Here is a 23757-nt window from a genome sequence, read left to right as displayed (position 1 = left end):
TTATTTTGATATATCACAGTGAAAGATTTATCGTCCTCTTTTTTTTTTTTTTTTTTTTTAAACCAAAAAAAAAAAAAAAAAAAAAAAAAAAAAAAAAAAGAAGCAGCAAGCAACAAAATCTGAATGCAAATTAGATCATATTGTTGCCCACGGTTTCTACTGGCATTGTTGGTATGACAACTACAAATACATCTGTGAGAATGTAAATTATTTTTAGGTTGCCATCCATCAGAATTTTCCAAGCCACTCACAAAGAGGACATTTTCTCCAAATAAGGGTCTCTTCCAAATGGCTTGCCGCTCACACTTGATTCAGCACTAGGAAGAACCAGCGGCTCCCCAAGACAGCAAAGAGTCAAATTAAGTTGAACTGAATTTGGCCTAAGGATGTCTCAATCTTAAGTCTTTACATAGCAAACAATAAACTAACGACATAAATGAACTAAAAGCCTGACTCAGGATATACTAATTCAGGAATAATATACTAATTCAGGAGTATGTTTATTCTAACAGTTGGGTCGCAGCCAGTCAGTGGAGCAGAGCTTAGACAGTTGCAGGAAGTAACGAGGATGTTCGAAGAAAGTAAATGCTGAGCTATAGCCCATCAAGTTGGCTGCAAGTTACTCCTGCTTCCTGCCCATAACCACCACCTGGAAGCATTATTGGAGGGAGCTCCCTGATTCTCTGCTGGTTCCTTAGGCTACTAGGTCAACTAAATATTAGATTCAATTTGTCTGTAGCTTTGCTCTTTGGGTTGGACCCAGGTTCAGTTCCCAGCACCAATAGGGTGGTTCTATTGATAAAGCACTGTCAAGCAAACATGAGGACCTGAATTCGATCCCCAAAATCCACATAAAACACAGGTTTGGTGTTTCCTAAAATGGAGGGGGTGGAGACAGGTGGATCCCCAGGACTCCCTGGCCAGCCAGCCTAACTGAATCAGTGAGCTCCAGGCCAGTAAGAGATCCTGTCTCAAAACAAAATGGACAGCTCCTGAGGAATGGATGGGTGATCCCAGGGCTCCTGGGCCAGCCAGCCTAGCTGAACCAGCAAGCTCCAGGCCAGTAAGAGATCCTGTCTCAAAACAAAATGGACAGCTCTTGAGGAATGACACCCAAAGTTGACCCCTGGCCTCCACACACATGTGTGCATGTACACCCACCTGTGAACACCCACACATACCAGCATACATACACATACAAAATATTTTTAATAAAAAATTAAACTTTCCCACCAGGCATGGTGGCGCACACCTTTAATCCCAGCACTTGGGAGGCAGAGGCAGGCGGATCTCTGTGAGTTCAAGGCCAGCCTGGTCTACATAGTGAGTTCCAGGACAGCTGGGGCTACAGGGAGACCCTGTCTCAAAAAGACCAAAAAAAAAAAAAATTTAAACTTTTCTTTCTAATTTTGAATGAGTAGGAAAAGCCAGTTTCTAGAGGCATGAGGAGAAGATCCTGCCCATTTCCTGGAGGAGTCTTAGAGAAATTCCAGAGTCCTGGGTCCTCTAGGGGCCAAGAATTCCCAACAGCGGTATGTCTATTCCTTGGAGCTTGGCCTGCCCTCATTCATTACCTATCATTCATCAGGTCAGTGCTGAGAATACAGAAGTGTGTGAAGAATATACTTGTTACATAAATTAGAGCAGATTCAGGGTCTGGAGAGATGACTCAGCAGTCAAGAGCACTGGATGCTTTTACAGAGGACCCAAGTTCAGTTCCCAGCACCAACAGGGTGGCTCACAACCACCCGTAACTCCAGTTCCAGGGTATCCAACGCCCTCTTCTGGCTGCCATAAGCACTGCTTGCACAGGTGCACTTACACACATTCAGGCAAAACACTCATATATATAAATAAAAATTAATGTCTTTTTTTAAAAATTAGTGCAGATTCACAGTCAGCCACTGTGACTGTCATTTGGGCCATTCCTAGACATTCCCTTTCAACATTTCTGGCCATGTTACTTGCTCTGATAAATAGGATACAATAAAGGGAATACATGTCACTTCTGGGCAAAAGCTTTATAAGCTAGTACATAATCCCTGCCCCTTTTCCCTCTTAGATAACTGAGGATGCTCTGACTCAGGCAGGGAGCCTCATAGCTGGGTCTCTGGGGTACAGTGAGCACAGTCCTCCCCTAATCACTGACTGCTGTGGGTTAAAACACACAGCTGGGGCAGAGCATACTTGGTGTATAAAACCAGATACCTGTTTGTTACAGCAGCTAAACCTGGCTCATCCTGACTAAGTCTGATCAATAACTATTTGCACTGGGATGGGCTGACTTTGTTAAGCAAGAAGTTAGCTCTGAGAGGGACTGCCCAACAGACATCCCAAGTAGGACATACAGAACAACAGGTAGGCCTGCCCAGGGTCCTAGAAGCAAAATGTAAAGAATGACAGGTGATTGCAGTCCATGTGAGATAGGTCAGTACAAATTATTTCAGGAACTTCCTCACCAGGAGCATGTGCAGTATAATGGTCCATTTCCTCATAATAAACTTTTTCAGCATTGGGGTTACTGGAACTCTTATACATATTCTTATATCGTATACATCCACTTGTAACAGAATTCTGGGTAAAATGAGCTTCCAAGAAAAGCATGCCCCACCAGGCATGGTGGTGCACGCCTTTAATCCCAGCACTCGGGAGGCAGAGGTAGGCCGATCTCTGGGAGTTGGAGGCCGGCTTGGTCTCCATAGTGAATCCAGGCCAGCTGGGGCTACAGGGAGACCCTGTCTCAAATAGACCAAAAAAAGGAAAAGAAAAAAAGAAAAGCATGCCCCTTCCTGGAAGTGCCCACCTGGGGGCGTCACAAGGGAAGGAACCACGGGGACCAGAGAGATGGAAGCCCTGGACCTGCCAGGGTGAGGCCGGGTCTGGATCATGCTTTTTGATGAAGAGTGTATTTTTGCTGTCTTGCTTATTATAATTAAACTCTTAACTGTTTGATCTACAACTGTGCCCAATCAAAATTCTCTTTCCAGAGCACAAGAACTGAGACAGCTGCTGTCAGGAGCTAAGGAGAGTGGAGAGCTTCCAGGGGCCACCGCTGACCTATGACTCAGCAGCGTGAATGTCACCCACCAGGAAGGGATCCACTTGCCGAGTGCTGGTGGAAGGGGAAAGTCAAGAATTGCTACTCCCAGCTGGTCTTTCAGTAAAAGTGAAAACACGGTTCACCCTTTTCAGCTCATTAGAGTGTCATTAATATGCTAAAAATGAGTTGAACTCATTCTTGGGTTCTGCGTTGTGCCACTTCTCCCCAAAGACACTTTGTGTGTGTGTGTGTGTGTGTGTGTGTGTGTGTGTGTGTGTGTGTATACACATGTGTGTGCAGGTATGCAAGTACATGTGTGAATTGGTACGTGTGGAGGCCAGAAGTCAAGGTCATGTGTCTTCCCCAGTCACACTCTGTAAGGATATGTTGGAATCTAGCAGCTACCCTGAGTGGCTTTCCCCTCACAGATACTGACAGGCACCCTACATTGCAGACAGGACTTCTCACTTGGGAAGTGAGTTCATATCAAAGCGTGGGAGGGGGGCAAGATACACCTCACCTTCAAAAGGGTTTAAAAAGAGGCTCCCCCTACTCGTCATGTAGGCTCTAATTCTCTTCAGAGACCTCGTCATGCTGTCTATCTCTAGTGCTGGGGGCTAACCTCTCCTCAGAAGCCTGGCCATGCTGTCGCTCCTGTCTGTCTGTCCATGGAGTTGATAACTCTTTAATAAAATCCTAAACCCCCACTAATCCATTTCTCAGTATCCTCTTGAATGACCCACCCCTCCCATTCCAAGACTGAACACACTCCACCTTATTAACACAGTGTCTCTTATTGAACACGGAGCTCACTGCTTCTGCCAGACTTGCTTGGCCAGCAAGCTCTAGGGATCCTCCTGTCTCTGCCTTGGTGCTGGGACTGCAAGTGCATGACACCATGCCTAGCTTTTAATTCGGGTGTTAGAGCTCTTAACTTGGGTCCTCATGCTTGCATAGCAAGCACTTTCCCATCCCTGATTCTACATGTTAATTATGAGAGAAGAGGCTAATTAGTGTTGGCTTGTTCTCAAATGTACCAGCACATGTGATGACCACACTCTAACAGTCATCACAGAACAATAAAACAAACAACACTTAATAGGCTTTTCCTGTGTGTGTGTGTGTCTGTGTGTGTGTGTGTGTGTGTGTGTGTGTATGTTTGTGTGTACTGGGTGGTGCTGGGGAATGACCATGCACCCTCAAGCATGCTAGGTATACATTCTACCACTGAGCTATATCCTAATTCAAATCTGCTATTTTGAATCAAATACCTAAGAACATCTCAAGTAAAATTTTGACCATGAGGGCATTCAATGATAAAAAGCAAACAACTTACTGTTTTTTGCAAAGAACAGTTACGTTAATACCACATGATGTTTGTGGTACAACAATGTCATCTACAAAGTTCACACCCAAGAACCACGAGTTACAAAAACATTATAAAAGTCTCATCATGTTTTGAGTTAGTTTACAGTTTTGTGTCCAGTAGCATTTATAGCTATCCTCGCTGCCCACAGGCCAAGGGTTGGACTTGCCTGTATGTATGCTCAGAATGGTTCTCGCTGATGTGGAACTTATTTTTGACACTCACAGGGACACATGGGGTGCCACTAACTCAATAGACTTGTCTTTTAACTGCTCAATTCAGCTGCAGTCAGATGGAAAAGGAAAAGTGCTAGGACAGAGCTGGGCCTATTGTCAAAGACACAAAGGAGCCGTTGAGCAGGTGCAGTGCCATGTCTCACCCAGCTGCTATGAAAGCCCCCAGAATGATGGCGAAGACACTGAGGATGATGTTCCGTGAATACTGGTTTCTGTAGCCAAGAAAGAAGAAAGGGAAGGGTGGAGAGAAAAAAATTAAAATATGGATGTTACTTTAAAAGAAAAAAAAATCTGAAAAGAGACATTGGTGTCTCCATGGCTGAAATTGAACATCTTTATGTAGAGAAGGCACTAGAATGGTAAATTGGGCCAAATTTCTTTATGTCCTAAGCACTTTCCTTACTCTAATTATAAAGCACTTTCTCTGTGGGATGCTGGGACAGATACAGAAGAGGGCCTGTAGCTAAGTCGGATTTGCAGGGCCTTCCCTGGAGTGTTCAAAGGTAAAGTACAATATTACAGCTTTAAACACTGCACCATTCGCTAAATTTCACTGCTAGATAATCTTTACTGCAAAATCAAAATCTGCATTTTCACAGGTTGGCCTGGGTGTCCTTGAGAAAAATTCATACCAACAATTACAAAATTCAAGCTATGTTACAGTTAGTCCATCAGAACTGCCCTCCCTGATCCGCCCTCATTCCGTCTACAGACATGGACTGTTCATCACTGTTCAGTCCATCCAGCTCAGCACATAGACACATATCTGTTTGAGGGTGGTTGTAATTCTTTTATAATTTTCTGCCACAAACATGGTACTTATCTGATGTAAATAAACATTTTACATATCCCTCATTATTAGGGGATCGTGGAGACAGTTGACTACTTTAAAGTGAGCAAACTATTTGTCCTCAAGTTGTTGCAACTAGCAATTCAAAGCAATTACTCAGAAGAGGACTCCTTTGTAAGAATGTTAGGTAAAAATAACACAAGGGAGTGGGGAGATGGCCCAGTGGTGCTGTGTAGCACTTTCCTCAGACAAAACCTTCCATCATGGAGGGAAGCTGGGTAAGATAGGATGTTCTACCGGAGGTAAACAAGATGTTTGGAAGGAGGTAAACAACAGAATGTTCTGCAAGGAAGTAAACAACTCAAAGGCTTCAGGAAGTGCCCAAAACTGATCAAATTCACTAGGCCCCTCCCTCCCCAAGCTTATATAACTAGTAAGGTCTGCTAGGAGAGCTCTCAGACCAGTGGGGCTCCCTTGAAGAGGCTCGGACCAACGAGCTACTTGGAAAGGACACCATCCAACCTCCTGAGCTGCCTGCAAGTTGTGCAGTGTGCTCCAGATTTCTTGCTTTCATGGGCTGTCCCCCAGGCTGGGGTTGGCTTTCAGTGATGCAGCTGTTTTAGAGTCACTTCTACTCCTGTAAGTAACCCCAATAAATATCATGGTTCACCAAGTCAGGTTTTGGTGGTACCCTTTCGTCTGTCATTGGTTCTCTATCTGGGGTTCATGTCTCCCCAGGAATTGTGTCATACAACACGTGGGTAAAGTGCTTGCTATGCAAGCAGCAAGCATGAGGACCTGAGCCCAGATACCCCAGTGCCTACATGAAAAGCTAGTCATGGAGGAATTGCCTCCGAGGTAGGGATGGGCAGATCCTGGGGCTCACTGACCAGCTAGTCTAGCCAATCAGCAAGCTCCAGGTCCCATGAGAGAACCTCAAAAAATAAGATGGAAAACTAACAGAGGAAGATACCAGATATCAGCCTCTGGCTTGCATGCACACACACACATATATAAATACAACCCCTCCTACACGTAAACCAAAAACAAAGTGGGCAGGGAGCATGTTGAAGGAATGAAGAAGGAACACAACTCACCCTAGTATGATGGCTTCTAGGATTAAAGTGAGTGGGATGGTGAATTTCCTGAGCACAGTGAACATGGGCAAGCTGTTGGAAAAGATTAACATCAGACACACAGTGTTGACTGCTATTATTGTTTTAACATGGTTTACATTATTAAGCCCCTTATTTTCCAAATTAAATATAACAAGTTAACCATCATCATAATAGTTACCATAATAAATCATAGCAAGTCATAAAAGTAGAGATTATGTAACTAAGTACCACTTTCACATACTAATTTAACACAAAACCTATCAAATCTCAGCTGGCTGGTTTTCTTTTTCCTTTTTCTTTGCAGAAACTGGCAAATTGATTCTAAAAGTAATATAGAAATCCAAGAGACCATCTTGAGAAATAACAAAGTTTGGGGGAGGGTTGGAGAGATTGGTCAGTGGTTTGAGCACATATTGCTCTGGTAGAGGACCTGAGTTTGATTCCCAGCGCCCACATCAAGCAGCTCATAACCACCTGTAACTCCAATGCCAGAGGCTCTTACACCCTCTTCTGACCTCCTCAGGCACTGTAGTCATATGCGCACACACACACACACACACACACATCATACACACAAATGTGATAATAAATTTTTTTAAGCGTATGAGTGTTATGCCTGTATGTAGGTAGGTACATCATGCGTGTGCAATGCCCACAGAAGTCATAAGAGGACATTGGATCCCCTGGAACTGGAGTTAATGGGTGGTTATTAACCTCCATGTGGGTGCTGGGAACCAAACCTAGGTCCTCTGCAAGAGCAGCCAGTGCTTTTAACTGCTGAACCATCTCTCCAACTCATATAAAAACATTTTAATGAAAAATAATGAAGTTGGCATGCATATACTTCCCAACTTTAAAATTTACTACAAAGCTACAAGCCAAGATATCTAGAACTAGTTAGAAGATGAATGTGTATCTATCTATGAGGCTCATGAAATAAACCCTTACAGTTATGGTCAATTAATTTTCTTTCCTATTTGTATTCTATCTTGTCTCTTTAGCAGGAATGAAATTCTGGGTAAACATGGGTAAACCTTGAAAACATCATGCTAAGGAAACAAGCCAGATAAAAAGGGACAATGGTTGTCTTACCCCACTTGTATGTGCTATCTAGGGAAGGCAAGGTTACAAAGGCTCTGAGATCATAAGGTAGAGATTACCATTAGTTGGGGGCCAGGGAAATGGTTCAGTGGGTAGGAGCTTGCTATGCTAGCATGAGGACCTGACTTCAAATCCCAGAACCCACATAAAAGTCAGGCATGGCTACATCTGCAAGTAACTTCAACATGATGGGGCAGACTCAAACAGATGCCAGGAGTTCCTAGCCAGTCAGCCTGGCTGAAATGGTAAGCTTCCAGTTCAGTGATAGACCCTGTCTCAAAGGGATAAGATAGAAATCAATAGAGGAAGACACCCAGCATCCTCCTCTGGCCTCCTCATAGGCACAGACTCCCACAGATTCACATGCATGTACCACACATACACACAAGATTACCAGTACTTAAGCACTAAAGGGAAGGCAGCTGTTTAATGGGTTCAGAGTTTCTGCACAGATGAAAACGTTTCTGAAAGGGATGTGCTGAACCGCTTTAGTGTCAGCTTGACACACCTGGGTTGAGGGAGCCTCAATTGGGGAATTGTCTTCATTGGACTGGCCTGTGGCCATGTCCATGGGGCATCTTCTTGATTGTTGAGTGATGTGGGAAGGCCCAGCCCATTGTGGGTGGTGCCACCCCTGGGCAGGTGGGCCTGTGTTGCATACGAAAGCAGGATGAGCAGGGGCCAGGGAAGTAAGCCAGTAAGCAGTGTTCCTCCATGGCCTGTGCTCTAGCTCCTGCCTCCAGGTTCCTGCCCTGAGTTCCTACCTTGGGCTCCCAGATGAACTGTGACCCTGGATATGTAAGCTAAATAAACCCTTTCCTCCCTAAGGTGGTATTGGTCAGAGTGTTTTGTCACAGCAGTAGAGAAACAAACTTCGACAAGGGATAATGGTGGTGGCTGCACAACACTGTGTATATACTTTGTATTTGAGATACAGTCTCATCAAGGCTAGTCTCAAACTCACCATGTAGCAAAGATTAGCTTTAAATTCTCAGCAATTCTCCTGCCTCAGCTTTTTGAATGTTGGATTACAGACATGTGCCATCACACATGGTTATGAATATACTTCATGCATTTTAATTGTATACTTAAAATAGTTACAGTCATAACTTTTATGTTATTTCTTTTTACTTAAGTCTGTAAGACTTTAAAACTTTGGTGATTCCAGTACATTATTAAGAAAATAAAAAGAGGGGCTGGGTGGAACTGGAGAGTTGGCTCAGTGATAAAGAGCACTGGCTACTCTTGCAGAGGACCTGGGTTCAATTCCCAGTGTGCACATGGCGACTAAGGACCATCAGAAACTCTATTTCCAGGAGAGCCAATGCCCTCTCCTGCCTCTGCAGGCACTGTACACGTATGGTTCAATTATGGACAGCAACAGAAGTGAAACTAGAGGGGAAAGGAAGAAGACAAGACCCAACCGATGCAAATATTTTGAGCACACAAAGGACTTGCATCAAGTAAATGAAAATCCACGAGTTCATATGACAGAAAAAAATGAAAGAAACAAAAAACAATCCTAGGGACCTGGGAGGATGGCTCAATAAGTAGGGTGTTGCCTTGAACCCACATAAGAAATCTGGCCATGGTAGTATGACTTTATAATCCCAGCACTGGAGAATTAGAGGCAGGGGGATCCATGGGGCTTGCTGGCTGGTCAGCCTATCCTAATGTGAGAGCTTCAGATTCAGCAGAAGACTTTGTTCCAAAAAATTGAGGTTGACAGCTCCTGAGAATGAGGCCAAGGTTGGCCTCGGGCTTCACACATAGTCACATACATCTGCACAGAGACAAATACACATGCCAGTCCTCACTGGACACTACTGAATGGGACAGGATACTAATTTGTTGCTCTGAACATTTATTGATAAGGCTATTACCTTGATTTTCTTGTGTAAAATTGTAAAACTATGCCTTTATCTAAAGTATTTAGACAATGAATGCAGGCCAACATTTTACATTTTGTAATAATGAATCTTGACAATGGCTGCAAAAAGCATTAGAAGGTGGTATGTGCCCCAGTAGACAAAAAAAAAACCCCACATCACTGATAAATTAACTTACCTGAAAAATTGAACTGGAATCAAAACAAGCCTCTGGAACCAACTGTCAGTTTATAGGAAATATGGGAAACTAGGGCTCAGTTGGTAAAGTGCCTGCAGTGCAAACACGAGAACCTGAGTTCAGATCCCAGCACCCATGTCGGGTATGTGAATGCATGCCAGTAACCCTAGCACTAGGAGGCAGATTGCTGGATCCTCAGAGCTCACTGGTCAGTCAAACTAGCCAATCAGTGGGCTCCAGGTTCAGTGGGAGATCCTGTCTCAAAAAACAAGGGAGGGTAGAGACAGGTGGGTTGCAGGAGCTAGCTATCTGAAAAGGCAAAACACCTGATGCTCTCTTCTCCTCTGGCCTCCACATAGGACACTGCCTGCACACACATTAATATACCACATGACCATACATACACCAAAAAATGGAAAAGCAAGGAAAAACACGATAAAGAGCAATAGAGGAGGACAACCCAATGTGAACCTCTGGTCCCCACACACAAATACACACACACCATTCTTATTCATTTTAATCTTAAAAAAGGAAACTATGAAAAATATAAAAAGAGTCCATGACAAGCCAAATAAGCAATCCTTCTTCCTACTTTTCGGCCCTCCCGTTCTCCAAGAACACCTTCATGACATTTAAACCCTGCTGTGTGAGGAGGAGACCCCAAGCACCAGGCAGGCAGCAACTGTATTAAAGAAAGCCTCCCTCTCAGCTGCAGGAAGCAGGGAAGATCAAGTGGCTGTGCAGAAAGGAACAAGAGACCCAGCCACAGGGGGCTCCAGTTCAAATCTGAAGTAATTGAGGCAAATTAACCATCCCAATAACCAGAATAAAGCAACAAACCAGCTAAAACATGGGAAAGAAAACCATATTTAGCATTCCAGTTCCACAAATACAACCTGTCCTCTCCAAACAGGAATGAAAGGTGGTAGGCCCAACATCGTGGTCCTCGGTTTACATCCATCTTCTTATCTACCTCCTACTGGGCTCTTTTCCACTCGTCCTATACAGTCTCCAAGATCAGTTACCTGGAGCTGGGAGATGGCTTGGTGGGTAGCTCTCTGTGCAAGTATGAGAACACAACAGACCCCAAACACCTAAGTAAAAAGCCAGGCATGGTGGCATGTGCCTGCTATCCCAGCACTGAGGAAATGGAGACAGCCTGGCACCTGCTGGCCAGCCAATCTAGCCAACCAGGGAGCTTCAGTTTACAGAGACTCTGTCACAAAAAAACAGTGGAGAGCAATGGGGGAAGATGCCCAGCATCAGCCTCTGTCCTGTACATGCATGTGCAGTGCATACATGTTTCCACGCGTGAATGCATACACACAGAGAGGATCTGTCAACTTCTGCACAAGCCTCGTTTTCTCATCTTTAGTCCTTCGTTCCTGAGGCCACATATTCAGACCACATTCTCTGCTTAGTTAGATGGTCTGGTTGTTGGATACTCTGATTTTCATTTTATACAGTAACTTTTAGCAAAATTAATCAATCAGAGGGTGCTGAAAGAAATACAGGTGCAAACTTGGCTAGTGTACAGACCACACTTGGAACTAAGGGCTGCCAATCCTTTTCCTTACACCAAACCTGCCTCATAGCAAGTCTGACAGAATGTTCCTGCTTCTATGAAACCATTACAAAGCCCCAAGTTACATATGATCACATTCATACAAATAAATCCAGATATTTACACCTCCTCTATCTGATAGACACAGATCTCATTTTCTGTGTTGAGACATGAATATAAGAAAAATATAATCTTTAAACAGTTCTAAAAACATTTCAAAATAAAACTCAAAACTATACTTTCTCATACTGTTAAACATTATTAAATGTTATGTTTTCTATACAATACCCAAGCAACGTTTTAGAAAATCGAACTTGGTCTTTGAACTAGTGGAAGCAGACAGATGGAGAACCCCTCCCCACTATTATCTTGAACCGTACCTTAATTTTCTTGTACTTGATAATCCGCTTATGTGGTTTCCAACATAGAGAAGAGGCAGAGGAAACAGCTTCAATAAAAGAAAGGAAAATGATCCACTTAGAACTTCATTCATATATTTTCCTTCATAGTGTGTGTGTGTGTGTGTGTGTGTGTGTGTGTGTGTGTTGTGTGTGTGCGTTTGTGTGTGTGTGTGTGTGTGTGTGTGTGTGTGTGTGTGTTGTGTGTGTGCAAGTGCATGTGCCCAAGTGTACTCAAGAAGACCAGAGGAGGATGTCAGTTGTCCTACTCTATCACTGTCCACCTTGACACAGGTCTCTCACTAAACCTGGTTGACAGCCAACAAGCCCCAGTGGTCCTGTTTCCCCCTTCCACAGGGTTACAGGCATATGCTGCCATGCCCAACTTTTTCTTGGGTGCTGTGGGTTTGAACTCATGTCCTCATACTTGTATAGACTTGCTCTTATCCATTGCATCAGTTACTTTTCTGTTACTGTGATAAAACTTCATGACCAACTTATAGAAGGAAGAATTTCTTGAGCTTACAGTTCCAGAAGGACAAGAGTCCATCATAGCAGGAGGCATGGCAGCAGAGGCAGCCAAAGCAGAAAGCTGAGTGCTCACATTTTCAAGCAGGCACAGGAAGCAGAAAGCAAACTCAAAGTGGGGCCAGGCTATGAATTCTCAAACCCCACCTCCAGCGATGTGCTTCCTCCAGCAAGGCCACACCTCCTAAATGTTCCATGACCTTCCCAAACAGCACCACCGACTGGGACCATATACCACCTGTTCAAATACTTGAGCCTCTGGGGACATTGTCATTTAAATCACCACACCCACTGAGCCATCTCTCAAATGCCTCTTCACAGATAAAAGCAGCAATGTTCACACCCATCGGTAGACAAATCATTTGAGTTCTTTTGCCTGTAATGATGGGGGAGATGACTTGAACCTACATGCAAAAATAATCCAAAGAAACTACTAATAAAGTATCATTAATGCTCCTTATATTGCAGACTGTGAACTGAAGTTCCGAAAAGAAGAGAAAGAGTGAGTCAGAGACAGACACAGAGACAGAGACAGAGAGGAGCTGCATTTTGTTGAAAATTCTACAAGGCCAAATGGAGAAGCTTCAAAATTATGGAGATTTTAAAATTCTGCAAACCAGAGCCAAATTATTTTGGACTGTTTTCAGTCCTTTGAAAGTCATTCACCACCCGCACCTGCGTCTGACCTAATGTCCTTGTGACCATCAAAATCCTACAGTTATTCTTAGCAGACCACTCACTTTCACCAATCCAAGGGCCAAGAATGCCATCAGACAGCACCTGAAACCCATGGCAGAGTTTCCCCTCTTCTGTTACTAATAGAATCCCACATAACCACTCCCACTGTGGGACATGATATTTGGAGAAACCTGAATCTGTGTTCGTGAGCCACAGTAACTCATATTGGGTTCCAGAATAAACAATCTTATTCCCTTTGAGAGAACTGTGCTTTTGTGTTAACAACACACTTCAAAGGATTGAATATTAGCTCTTCAAAAAGAAAAAATGGCTTCTTCGGGCTGGAGGGATGGCTCTGTGGTTAAGAGCACTGGCTGCTCTTGCAGAGGACATGGGTTAGATTTGTTTTTATTTTATGTATATGCATGTATTGCCTGCACGTAGGTAAGCGCACCCTTGTCGTGCAATGCCCACAGAGGTCAGAAGAGGCTGTCGGATCCCTTGGGACTGGAGTTAACAACTGGGACAGACAGTTGTTAGCCGCCATGTGGGTGCTGGGATTCAAACCTGGGTCTTCTGCAAGAACAACCAGTGTTCTTAACTGCTGAGCCATCTCTCCAGACCCAAATAATAAATAAAAATTTTTTTAATGACCTCCAACAGCGTTAGGGATTTAGCTCAGTGGAAGAGCGCTTGCCTAGCAAGTGCAAGGCCCTGGGTTCGGTCCTCAGCTCTGAAAAAGAAAAAAAAAAATGACCTCCAACAAAACTCTATCGAGAAATAATGGGAAAGAGGCAGAAGGCAAGCAGCAAAGCACTGAGAGGCAGGCCCTGAAGACTGTGTCTGGAGTAAGTACCAACTCCACATGAAGTGACTGGGAAGGCGCAGCGGCTCCTAAAGGAGAGGGGCTCGCATGCCGATAGTATTTGGGAACCTGAAGAAACAAGATTATCCAGAGTCAACAGAAGCATTTCTTCCTTCTCAAAAAGCTGGTAAAGGGCAGTGCAAAAAGAAATAAATTTTTATTCGATCTGAATTGGATGATGCCAGGTCAGAGAAGAAGGGATGGAGGAATGAGAGGCAACAAGGACTCGTGTGCAATCCCCAAACTGTGGTCTGCTACAATGACTTTACAGAGCAGCTGGCATTATCTACAGAAGTTGAAGCTCTGCCTGCCCTGGGACCCTGGAGTTCCACTCCTTAATATGCACTGAGAAACTGATGTGTACATGCTGCATGGACTGAATCCTGTTCTCTGCCTCCAAATTCACATGTGAAACACTAATCCCCAATGACCGTACTTGGCCTTACAGAGGCAATAGACAAGATCATGTGAACAGGGCTTCAATACAATAGGATCCATGTCATTTTAACAAGAGGTGATGGGGGGGTAGGGAGAGAGAAATGGAGAGGGAGCAGGAGAGGGAGAGAGAGAGGAGGCCATCTAAGGACACAGAGAAACACAAGAGCACCTTCATCCTGGACTTCCTGTGGAAAAACACATGTCTCTTAGGGCTGGAAAGATAGCTCAGCAGTTAAGAACACTTGCTGTTCTTCCAGAGGACCTGGGTTCAATTCCCAACATCCACATGGCAGCTAACAACTGTCTGTAACTCCAGTTCCAGGGGATCCAACACCTTCTTCTGACCTCTGTGAGTACTGCACACACATGGTGCACTTACACACATGCAGGCAAAATACTCATACACATAAAATAAAAATAATGAAGTATTTTCTAAAAAGACAATGCATCTGAAAAACACATTTCTCTTGTTTAAGCTTCTTAAACTATATATAGGTCATTTTCACAACTTTTTAATTCTTAAAATATTTAAATATTACTCTTAATCAGAAACAAGCCAAAAACATGCTGACTTTCCACAATGGTTAGGTTGCTATCTTTGGTTTTCTGTAACATTTTCTCTCGGTGTAGATGTCCATTATTGATGCTACAAGCTTGTGCTGAAGCTATCCGTAAATAAACAGCACCTTTCCAAGCATCAGAGACATATAACAGTGAGCAAGCTACCATAAGCTATTTAAAATCACCTGTCATAGAATTGCTCAAAGAATTAAATATCTGCCCTCATGCCTGGCCCTCTGCAACTATTCAATAAAAACAGCTGCCAGGGCTGGAGAGATGGCTCAGTGGTTAAGAGCACAGGCTACTCTTGCAGAGGACCAGGGTTTGGTTCCCAGCACCCACATGACAGCTAACAACTATCCATAACTCCAGTTCCAGGGGATCCAACACCCTCTTCTGGCCTTCACAGGCATTGCATACACAGGTGCACTTACACACATGCAGGCAAAAACTTTCATATACAAAAAATTAAAATAAAATAATAAATCAAAAACATATTTTTTAAAATGTTTCCATTCCATATCCCCAAGAAGGAATGGTAGGTATATCTTTCAATGCTCTCTCTCTGTGTATTTCACATTTATTAAATATATCAAACTGTATTCTTCATGCACAGCTTTTATCAATTCAAGCTAACAATGAAATCTGAACATAGAAACCAGCAAACTACATCTCAGGACCAAACCTGACCCATTTCTCATTTATATAATAAAATGTTATTGGGCCACAACTGCACCCACTTGTTTACATATCACTAGAGTTGCTTTAATGGTGCAGTGAAAACAACTAAGCGTTAAACAGAGATGGGTCAGATCATGTCATTTCAGAGGTCACACTGGCATTTGTGTGGGTAAGCATGTATTTTTACTCTTTAAAAAGATCTCCGTGTGTGTGTGTGTGTGTGTTTATGTGCATGAGTATAGGCATGTGCATGCCACAGTGCCTCTGTGGAGGTCAGAGGACAACCTTGGGTGTCTGTTCTTGCCTTCCGCCTCATTTGAGCTAGGGTCTCTTCTTCACCACGGCTTACTTACACTGGGCTGGCTGGCCACAAACTTCTGAGAACGCTCATGTCTCTGCTTCCTATCTAATCACAGGAGTGCTGCAGTAGGGCTTTGTGTGGGTTCTGTGTACAGCAAGCGCTTGACCCACTGAGCCACCTCCCCAGCCCGTGCTTTTATTTTCAGTGCATTAAATAAGTGGACTGCCGGGTATGGTGGCGCATGCCTTTAATCCCAGCACTCAGGAGGCAGAGGCAGGAGGATCTCTGTGAGTTCAAGGCCATCCTGGTCTACATAGCAAGTTCCAGGTCAGCTGGGAGCTACAGGGAGACCCTTTCTCAAAAAGACCAAAAAATAAATAGATAATAAATAATAAACAATTGAATAATATTTATTTATAAAATATTTATTAAGAACTATTATTCCAGCACTAGAGAGGCTGAAGCAGGATTCTGAGTTCAATGTTAACCTGAGTTACATAATGAGATCCCTTTTTACAAAAAAGAACTTTCTAGAAATAAAGCGTGCAGTGTAGAGCGGGCCTCTGCTCTCAGATCAGTGTCTAATTCTATTGCATTTTTGTATCTTTCATCACATACCTTTACAGGAATTTTTTTGTCAAAATCAGGGAAGTGGATTATTTTTTTCAGCTTGGACACATACAGGATCATTATGGTGGCTGCCATCTAAAGAAAAGAAGAAAACTCAGCAGAATGTCAGCTGGAAAGACTGCCTGAGGTGCAGTGGTGTCAAACCATTCACCAGAAAGTAACCCAGGGGTTAGATGCTCTGCCTTTAAGAACACTGGCTGCTCTTGCAGTGAACACAGGTTCAATTCCCAGCACCCATGTGGTAGCTAACAATTGCCCATAACTACAGTTCCAGAATATCCAATGCCCCTCTTCTGGCCTCCACAGGTGAACTTACAAAAATGCAGGCAAAACACTCATACACATAAAAATAAACAAACATATAAATAAATAATAAATAATTTCCAGGCTGAGGGGAAACCAGCACTTCTCAGAAAGCTGAAATTGCCTCCCTTGCCGCCGGATAGGTTCCACCAGAAGGACAGGCAAACATGCACGCTATCTTGGAGGCTCTAGAAATGGTGACACAGAGAAAAGGAAGGGGGGCCCTGAGAGTGACTGGAATGGCCATAGCTGGTGTGGCCACATGACCCTGGACCACACTGAGTGTGAACACAGGTTGAGTGTGTGATCAGTCACCTTCTCCCATTAAGGGCCAGTGAAAGGGCAAACAATTTTTTAAAGGAAAGCCCTAGTCAGGCATGGTGATGCATGCCTTTAATCCCAGCACTGGGGAGGCAGAGGCAGGCAGATCTTTGAGTTTGATGCCAGCTTGATCTGCATAGCAAGTTCTGGGCCAGCCAGGGTCACATAGTGAGACTGTCTCAAAAAAAGGAAACTCCTCACACAAATATGCATTTAAAGACATAAAAATAGAAAGGGGACTTTGTGGAAAGAGGAAGGGGACCAGTTGGGGCAAAGAAGTTTGGGAGGGGAATATGATTAAAGTACATTACACACATATGTAAAAATGTTATGAGACTCATAACATTATTTTATATGATTAATATATGCTAATAAAATGCTCTAAAAAAGAAAAATCAAAATGCATTTTTTAAAGTCCAACATTTTTATAACACAGAAGACAAATTAAGATTTCTCTTTCCAGGGGCTGGAGATGGCTCAATGTTTACAAGCAAGTACTCTCTTGCAGAGGACCCCAGTTCAGCACCATGTCAGGCAGCTCACAACTCTAGCTCCAGGGGATCCAATGACCTCTTCTGAACTCCATGGGCACTGTACTCACATGCATATACCCATACACAGACACACTCATGCACATAATTAAAAGTAAAATAAATCTTTTAAAAATTTTCTTTTCAGTCTGGATGTTTATAGCATGTCTCATTTAAATCCTATAAACTGGGGGGGCAGGAGAGATGGCTATGTAAGAGCACCTGCTGCTCTTCCAGAGGGCCCAGGTTTGGCTCCCAGCACCCACACTGTGTGGCTCACAACCACCTGTAACTCCAGCTCCAGGGACTCCAATGCTCTCTTCTGGACTCTAAGGGCACTGTACTCATGTGCACATTCCCATACATGGACACATACATATACATAACCTTTAAATCCTATAAATTCAGAACATGCTAGATACATTACAGATATTTCAGACTATTATTTTTCAAATAAAAAGTTTTCATTTCATCTTCCTATGCAAATTTTAGAACTTACTCGATTTTCTTCATGAGAATGCAAAAGCCTAAGATCTGTTGCAATACAGCTGTGATCCTAAGCCTTGATCCTAATGGGCTTACAGACAACACTTAGGATACATTTCTTCTTTTTCTCTTTTCCTTGTTGGTTAATTACATTTATTTATTTTTATTCTTTTATTTATTTATGTATGTATTTATTTATTTATTTGTGTGTGTGGTAGGTACACACTCATGACACAGCAGCCATATGGAAGTTAGAGAACAACTCATGAGAGTCAGTTCTCTCCTTCCACTATATCAGTCCCAGCATTGAACTCAGGTCAGCAGGTTTGGTGGCAAGCACCTTAACCCACTGAGCCATTTGGGACTGTCCTGAATTAAAAGTGGATTTTGTAAGCCGGGCGTGGTGGCGCACACCTTTAATCCCAACACTTGGGAGGCAGAGGCAGGCAGATTCTCTCTGAGTTCAAGGCCATCCAGGTCTACATAGTAAGTTCCAGGACAGCTGGGGCTACAGGGAGGCCCTGTCTCAAAAAGACCAAAAAAAAAAAAAAAAAAGTGGACTTTGTATTTCTGCCTAAATTTGTAGTTCTTAAAGAAATATACTCACACTTATTATTAAATTAGTGTAATTTGGGCTTTCAAAATTGGGTCTGACTGGCCTCTTCCCTGAACCATTTACAAATTAGAAAAGCTGAAACTCCACTGAGTGTAAGTCAGTGAGTTTTGTTTTTTTGTTTTTTGTTTAAAAAAAAAAAAAAAAAGCTGGGCGTGGTGGTACATCCCTTTAGTCACAGCACTTGGGAGGCAGGGGCAGGTGGATCTCTGTTAGTTCAAGGCCAGCCTGGTCTACATAATGAATTGTTTTTGGACCTGTCACAAAAAGACCAAAAAAAAAAAGGAAAAGTGAATTTATTTAGCTTGGGGATTACCAAGGACATATGATAAAATATTCACTGGTTTTCCCTTAATTGCTTATTTCTATATATTGCTACTTTAAAACATAAAGACAGCAATTTTTAATTGTAAGGAAACATCCTTGTCTTGTTATAATCTTTTTCTCCTTAAAATAATGTGAAGAATTGTGCTTTAGAAAAAAAGAAAACTTTAACCAGAGTAATGTTTATTCATATAAATGACAGGATTTCCTGGGATTCACAGGGGCTAGGGATATAGCTCAGTTGTCAAGAGTGCCTACCTTATATGCATGAAGCTATGGATTCAAACCCCACCACCTTGTATACACATGTGACCACACACATGTACACACACACACACACACACACACACACACACACTACTTAGTTAACAGATACAGTTTTCATAATTTTAAGCTTTTTCCTCTATACACAAAGCAAAACCAAAACAAAAGCACCAGCACAGACAAGAAAAAATAAAAGCTATAAATTAACATTAATGGGAAATTGTGAACAGTTAAATGGGCTCCATTTCAGAGCTTATCCAAGCTCATCCTCTACTGAAAGCAAAAGCAATCACAAACTGTAGGAAGCAACTGTGGGCATGCTCTGTCCAGCCTAGAAGAATGCAGCAAAAAATTTCCATCAGTTGTCAGTATTTAGTAATTTAGAGATTTGATGTTAAAAATTCAAATTCCTTCTTCTCTCAAGAAACTCCCAAGTTCTGGAGATAAGGAATGAGTCTCACCTCATCCCTCAGTTGCTTTCCTGTCAGTAGGGTGACTTATCCTAGTTATCAAGGGCATGCTTCAAGTGGGGTAAGCATTTACCACAGCCATCTCTCCCAACCTGTTCATTAGCTACCCACCAAACCTTGGAGACTTTGAACATTCTGGTCCCTTGCTTTGAGTAATTAAATTTAATTAAGGGACTTAAATAGTGGGAGTGTGTGTGTGTGTGTGTGTGTGTGTATACGTGTATACACGTGTGTACGTACATGTGGTACATATGGAGGCCAGAGGTCAACACTGGGTGTCTTCTTCAGTCACGCTCCACCTCAGTCTTTGAGACAGGGTCTCTCACTAAACCTAGAGGTCACAGATTCAGCTAGACTGGCTCAGTGAGCCCAGAGATCTTCCTGCCTCTACTGCTTCAGTGCTGGCAATACAGGTGTGAACCACCAAGCCCAGCTTTTAAGTGGGTGCTGGGGACCCAAACTCAGGTCCTCATATTTGTGCAACAAGCATTTTACCAACTGAGCCATCTCCCAAGCCCCGAGTAGTTAGTTTTCCCACAAATCTGATTGTGCCTAGATTGTAGTATGAAATAAAAAAAAAAAAAACGTGTCAGTGCTTCGTGCTGTCTTACACGAGTCCCACAAGATCCTCTGGCGGGCCCCTGCCAGCTGAATAACTTTGCCAACCACAATCTTAAACAAAAGCACCTCAAATATCTTGTACACCAATGGCTAATCAAAAGTTGGGTTTTTTTAAACTTACCTGTCCAATTCCAAGAAAAATTGGTGAGGGAAAACTGCAAAGAATGCAGAGTAACAAGTCAGTTTACAACATAAAAATTTGACGATCATATACAAAACACAATGACAAGTTATTGAAGACAACAGGAACTTCACATTTATTCATGTTAACTTGGCCCAGTTCTTTTTCATTTTTTAACAACTGATCATTGATAAACTAGGCCATTTTCTTTTGCCCTGTGACGGTAAAATAGGCATGGCTGTCTATATGGAAAAATTTCAATAAATTAATAAAAATAACTTTAGAAAAACACTGACTATAAGAAAGTCTCCAAATAGAAAGCTATAAATTGATATTCAAAAAATTAAAGAAAGGCTGGGTACGGTAGTACATACCTTTAATTCCAGCACTTAGGAGGCAGAGGTAGGTAGATTTCATGAGTTCAAGGTCAGTGTGGTCTACATATAGCAAATTCCAGGCCAGCTAGGGCTACGTAGTGAGACCCTGCCTCAAAAAATAAAACAAACAAGTAAACAAACAAGTAAATAAATAAAAATTAAAGCCGGGTGTGGTGGCACACGCCTTTAATCCCAGCACTCGGGAGGCAGAGGCGTTAGCTCTCATAGTACAAACCTATAGTCCCAGCTAATTGGAAGGCTAGACAGAAGGATCCTAGGTTCAAGGGCTATCTGAGCTATAGACTGAGTTTAAGGCCAGCCTAGGCAGCTCAATGAGACTCTGTCTCCAAACAAAGAAAAGCAAAGGGCTGGAGAGATGGCTCTGCAGTTAAGAGCAAAAACTACTCTTGTAGTGGACCCAACACCCAGGTCAGGCAGCTCACAACCACCTATAACTCCACCTCCAGGGAATCTGATGCCCTCCTTTGGCCTGTGAGGACACCTGAACATATCCACACACAGACACAAACATATACAGGCAATTTTTTTAAAAAAATATTTTTTTAATCCAGGCGTGGTGGCAGCACACCTTTAATCTCAGCACCCAGGAGGTAGAAGCAGGCAGATTTCTGTGAGTTTGAGACCGGCCTGGTCTATACATGAAGTTCTGGGCCAGCCAGAGCTACATAGTGAAACCTGTCTCAATAAAAAAATTTTTTTTTAAAATGTAAGGTAAAAAAGAGGGCTGGATATATATCTGTAGCAGAGCACTTGCTTAGCATGTTCAAGGTCCAGGGTACAACCCTCAGTACCAGAAAAATTAATTAAATTAAATTAAAATTTAGAAATAACATCTAAATAAAGGCTTAAAAAACAGTATCTTCATGAATTCTTCTACTATGCTCAAACTGATCTACAGAATCAATTCATGCTCAGTAAAAATATCAATTACTATTTTATAGAAACCAACATGCTAATCCCAAAACTGACAGAAAAGTCAGAATTACCCCCAAACAATACTGAAATAGAACAAAGTTAGATAATGCCTCTATCAGAATCTATTAAGAGAAAGACTGCATAGTATCTGCACAATGAGTCCAAGAGGTCAAGGGAGCAAAATGGAGGTAGGGAGACCCCACAGACACCTGATTTATGGCAAAGATGGCACTGCAGTGACAGTCTGTTAACAAATGGCTTCAGGTCACTTGGACATAGAACCTGGTCCCTCCCTTATACCATACACATCTAAGCAGCCAGTGCATCTCAGTCTTAGCGTCTCATCCCAGCTCAATCCTTGTCCAATTCCCAGGCATTTGCTCAAACTACTAAAAAAACTGAAGTGTCATCAAAAACCTCAGCCCTCATTCAGTCTGTATGTCAGGGGAAACAGCAGTCATCCTTACTGGGCTGTCTTCATTGTGAGTTTACTGCTCCTGCTCCTCATTGGTGTGTTTGTTATGTGGTAGCATTCCTGCTGAGTATGCTGATTTCTCTGTAACCCTCTATGTGTTTAATTCCAAGAGTGCATTCATTTTTTTTTCTCTTCATGCCAAGAAAATTTGTCTTTCATCTAAATCACTCTTAGGCTAAAGAGATAGCTCAGAGGTTAAGAGCACTTGCTGCTCTTCAGAGGACCCAGGTTCAGTTACCAGAACCCACACAATGGCTCACAATTGACTAGCCTCACTGGACACCAGGCACACACATGGTACACTGATATAAATGCAAGCAAAACACTCATACACATAAAGTAAAAATAAATCTTCCAAAAGGTATACATTTAAAATTTAAAAAAAAAAAAACTTGTCTCTTTACTAAGTTCTTTATACCAGACTAGCATTCAGCCTTGCATGATTTTGGTATCTGCCTTCCATTTATTTAAATATTATATTAATTGATTAATTAATTAATTAATTAATTAATGGCAGGGTCTCATATATCCCATGTGTCTGCCTTCCACTTATTTGTTTGTTTGTTAATTTATTTAAACAGGGTCTCACACATCCCATGCTGGTCTCAGACATTCATTCATTTATTCATTTCTTTATTTATTTAAACAGGGTCTCACATACTCCATGCTGGTCTCAGACCTTCAAACCCCTTATGTAGGATGATCCTGACCTTTGAGATCCTCCTGCCTACAGCTCCTGAGTGTTGTGATTACAGGCATGTAAGTCTGTTTATGTGATGCTGGGGATTGAACTCGGGGCCTCATGAATTCTAGGCAAATGCTCTACCAATTGAGCCACTCCTCAGTCTTCCACATCTATAGACCTAGGTCTAGAGTCATCATTTTTCCCACATGTACTTAGCCAAGGGGTTGGTAACTCACTTCTAGCAGTGACCATTGGCTTCCTTGCATTTCTTTTTTTTAAATATTTTATTTATTTTTTTCCAGTTAATTATTTACTTAATAACCACATACATAAAGAAGCATTTCATTACAACAGCATTGACATGTTCAATAACAATTTTCTGAGCTAAGATGCATCTTTTCTTTCAAAATTGGCTGTATATTTTTAGGTTTACAGATGAATTATTATGCTTGTACAATCTTTTACTTATTATAAACTCTATAAGACATAAAATTAAATGAGTTTTTAACGTTTAAAAAAGATTTCCACTTCATTATTAAAATACACAGTTTTATACAGAAAAATTCATTTTCAATGCAATTACGTTAAGATGTTTGCACATGCATTTCTAATCTCTACATATTTGATTATTACTAGTGACAGTCGGTTACTTTCTGAGCTCCTTGGCATCTGAGCATGGATATAAAGTCATCAGGTACATTTCAATGGTAATGTATTTCACCTCTACTAATTATTATTTTTTAAGCATCATTTTTTTTAATTTTTAATAACTACATGATTAGAGGAAGCATTTCACTACAGATTTAACATATTCAGTATCATACTCCAGAGCAAGAGTACATCTCTTTCACTAGTAATAATCAAATATG

At 42.2% G+C, this 23757-nt stretch overlaps 1 protein-coding gene across 3 annotated transcripts in view; it reads right to left on the bottom strand.

Moving 5' to 3' along the window:
• Slc35d2 (solute carrier family 35 member D2) overlaps window positions 1–23757 on the bottom strand; it is an 89937-nt gene that overhangs the window by 51236 nt on the left and 14944 nt on the right. The window contains exons 2-6 of one of the 3 annotated variants that reach the window (XM_008855115.3): window positions 20416–20449; window positions 16351–16437; window positions 11663–11730; window positions 6530–6601; window positions 4786–4854 (exon numbers count right to left, since the gene is read on the bottom strand). In XM_008855115.3, coding sequence (XP_008853337.1) covers window positions 4786–4854; window positions 6530–6601; window positions 11663–11730; window positions 16351–16437; window positions 20416–20449 — 330 coding nt within the window. The remainder of the gene's footprint in view (window positions 1–4785; window positions 4855–6529; window positions 6602–11662; window positions 11731–16350; window positions 16438–20415; window positions 20450–23757) is intronic. The other 2 variants (XM_029557194.1, XM_029557195.1) reach the window with 2 other exon arrangements.

Source organism: Nannospalax galili, unplaced genomic scaffold (assembly GCF_000622305.1).
Source record: "Nannospalax galili isolate Female #2095 unplaced genomic scaffold, S.galili_v1.0 scaffold467, whole genome shotgun sequence".
Lineage (NCBI taxonomy): Eukaryota > Metazoa > Chordata > Mammalia > Rodentia > Spalacidae > Nannospalax > Nannospalax galili.
This window is presented reverse-complemented; position numbering and strand designations above follow the sequence as displayed.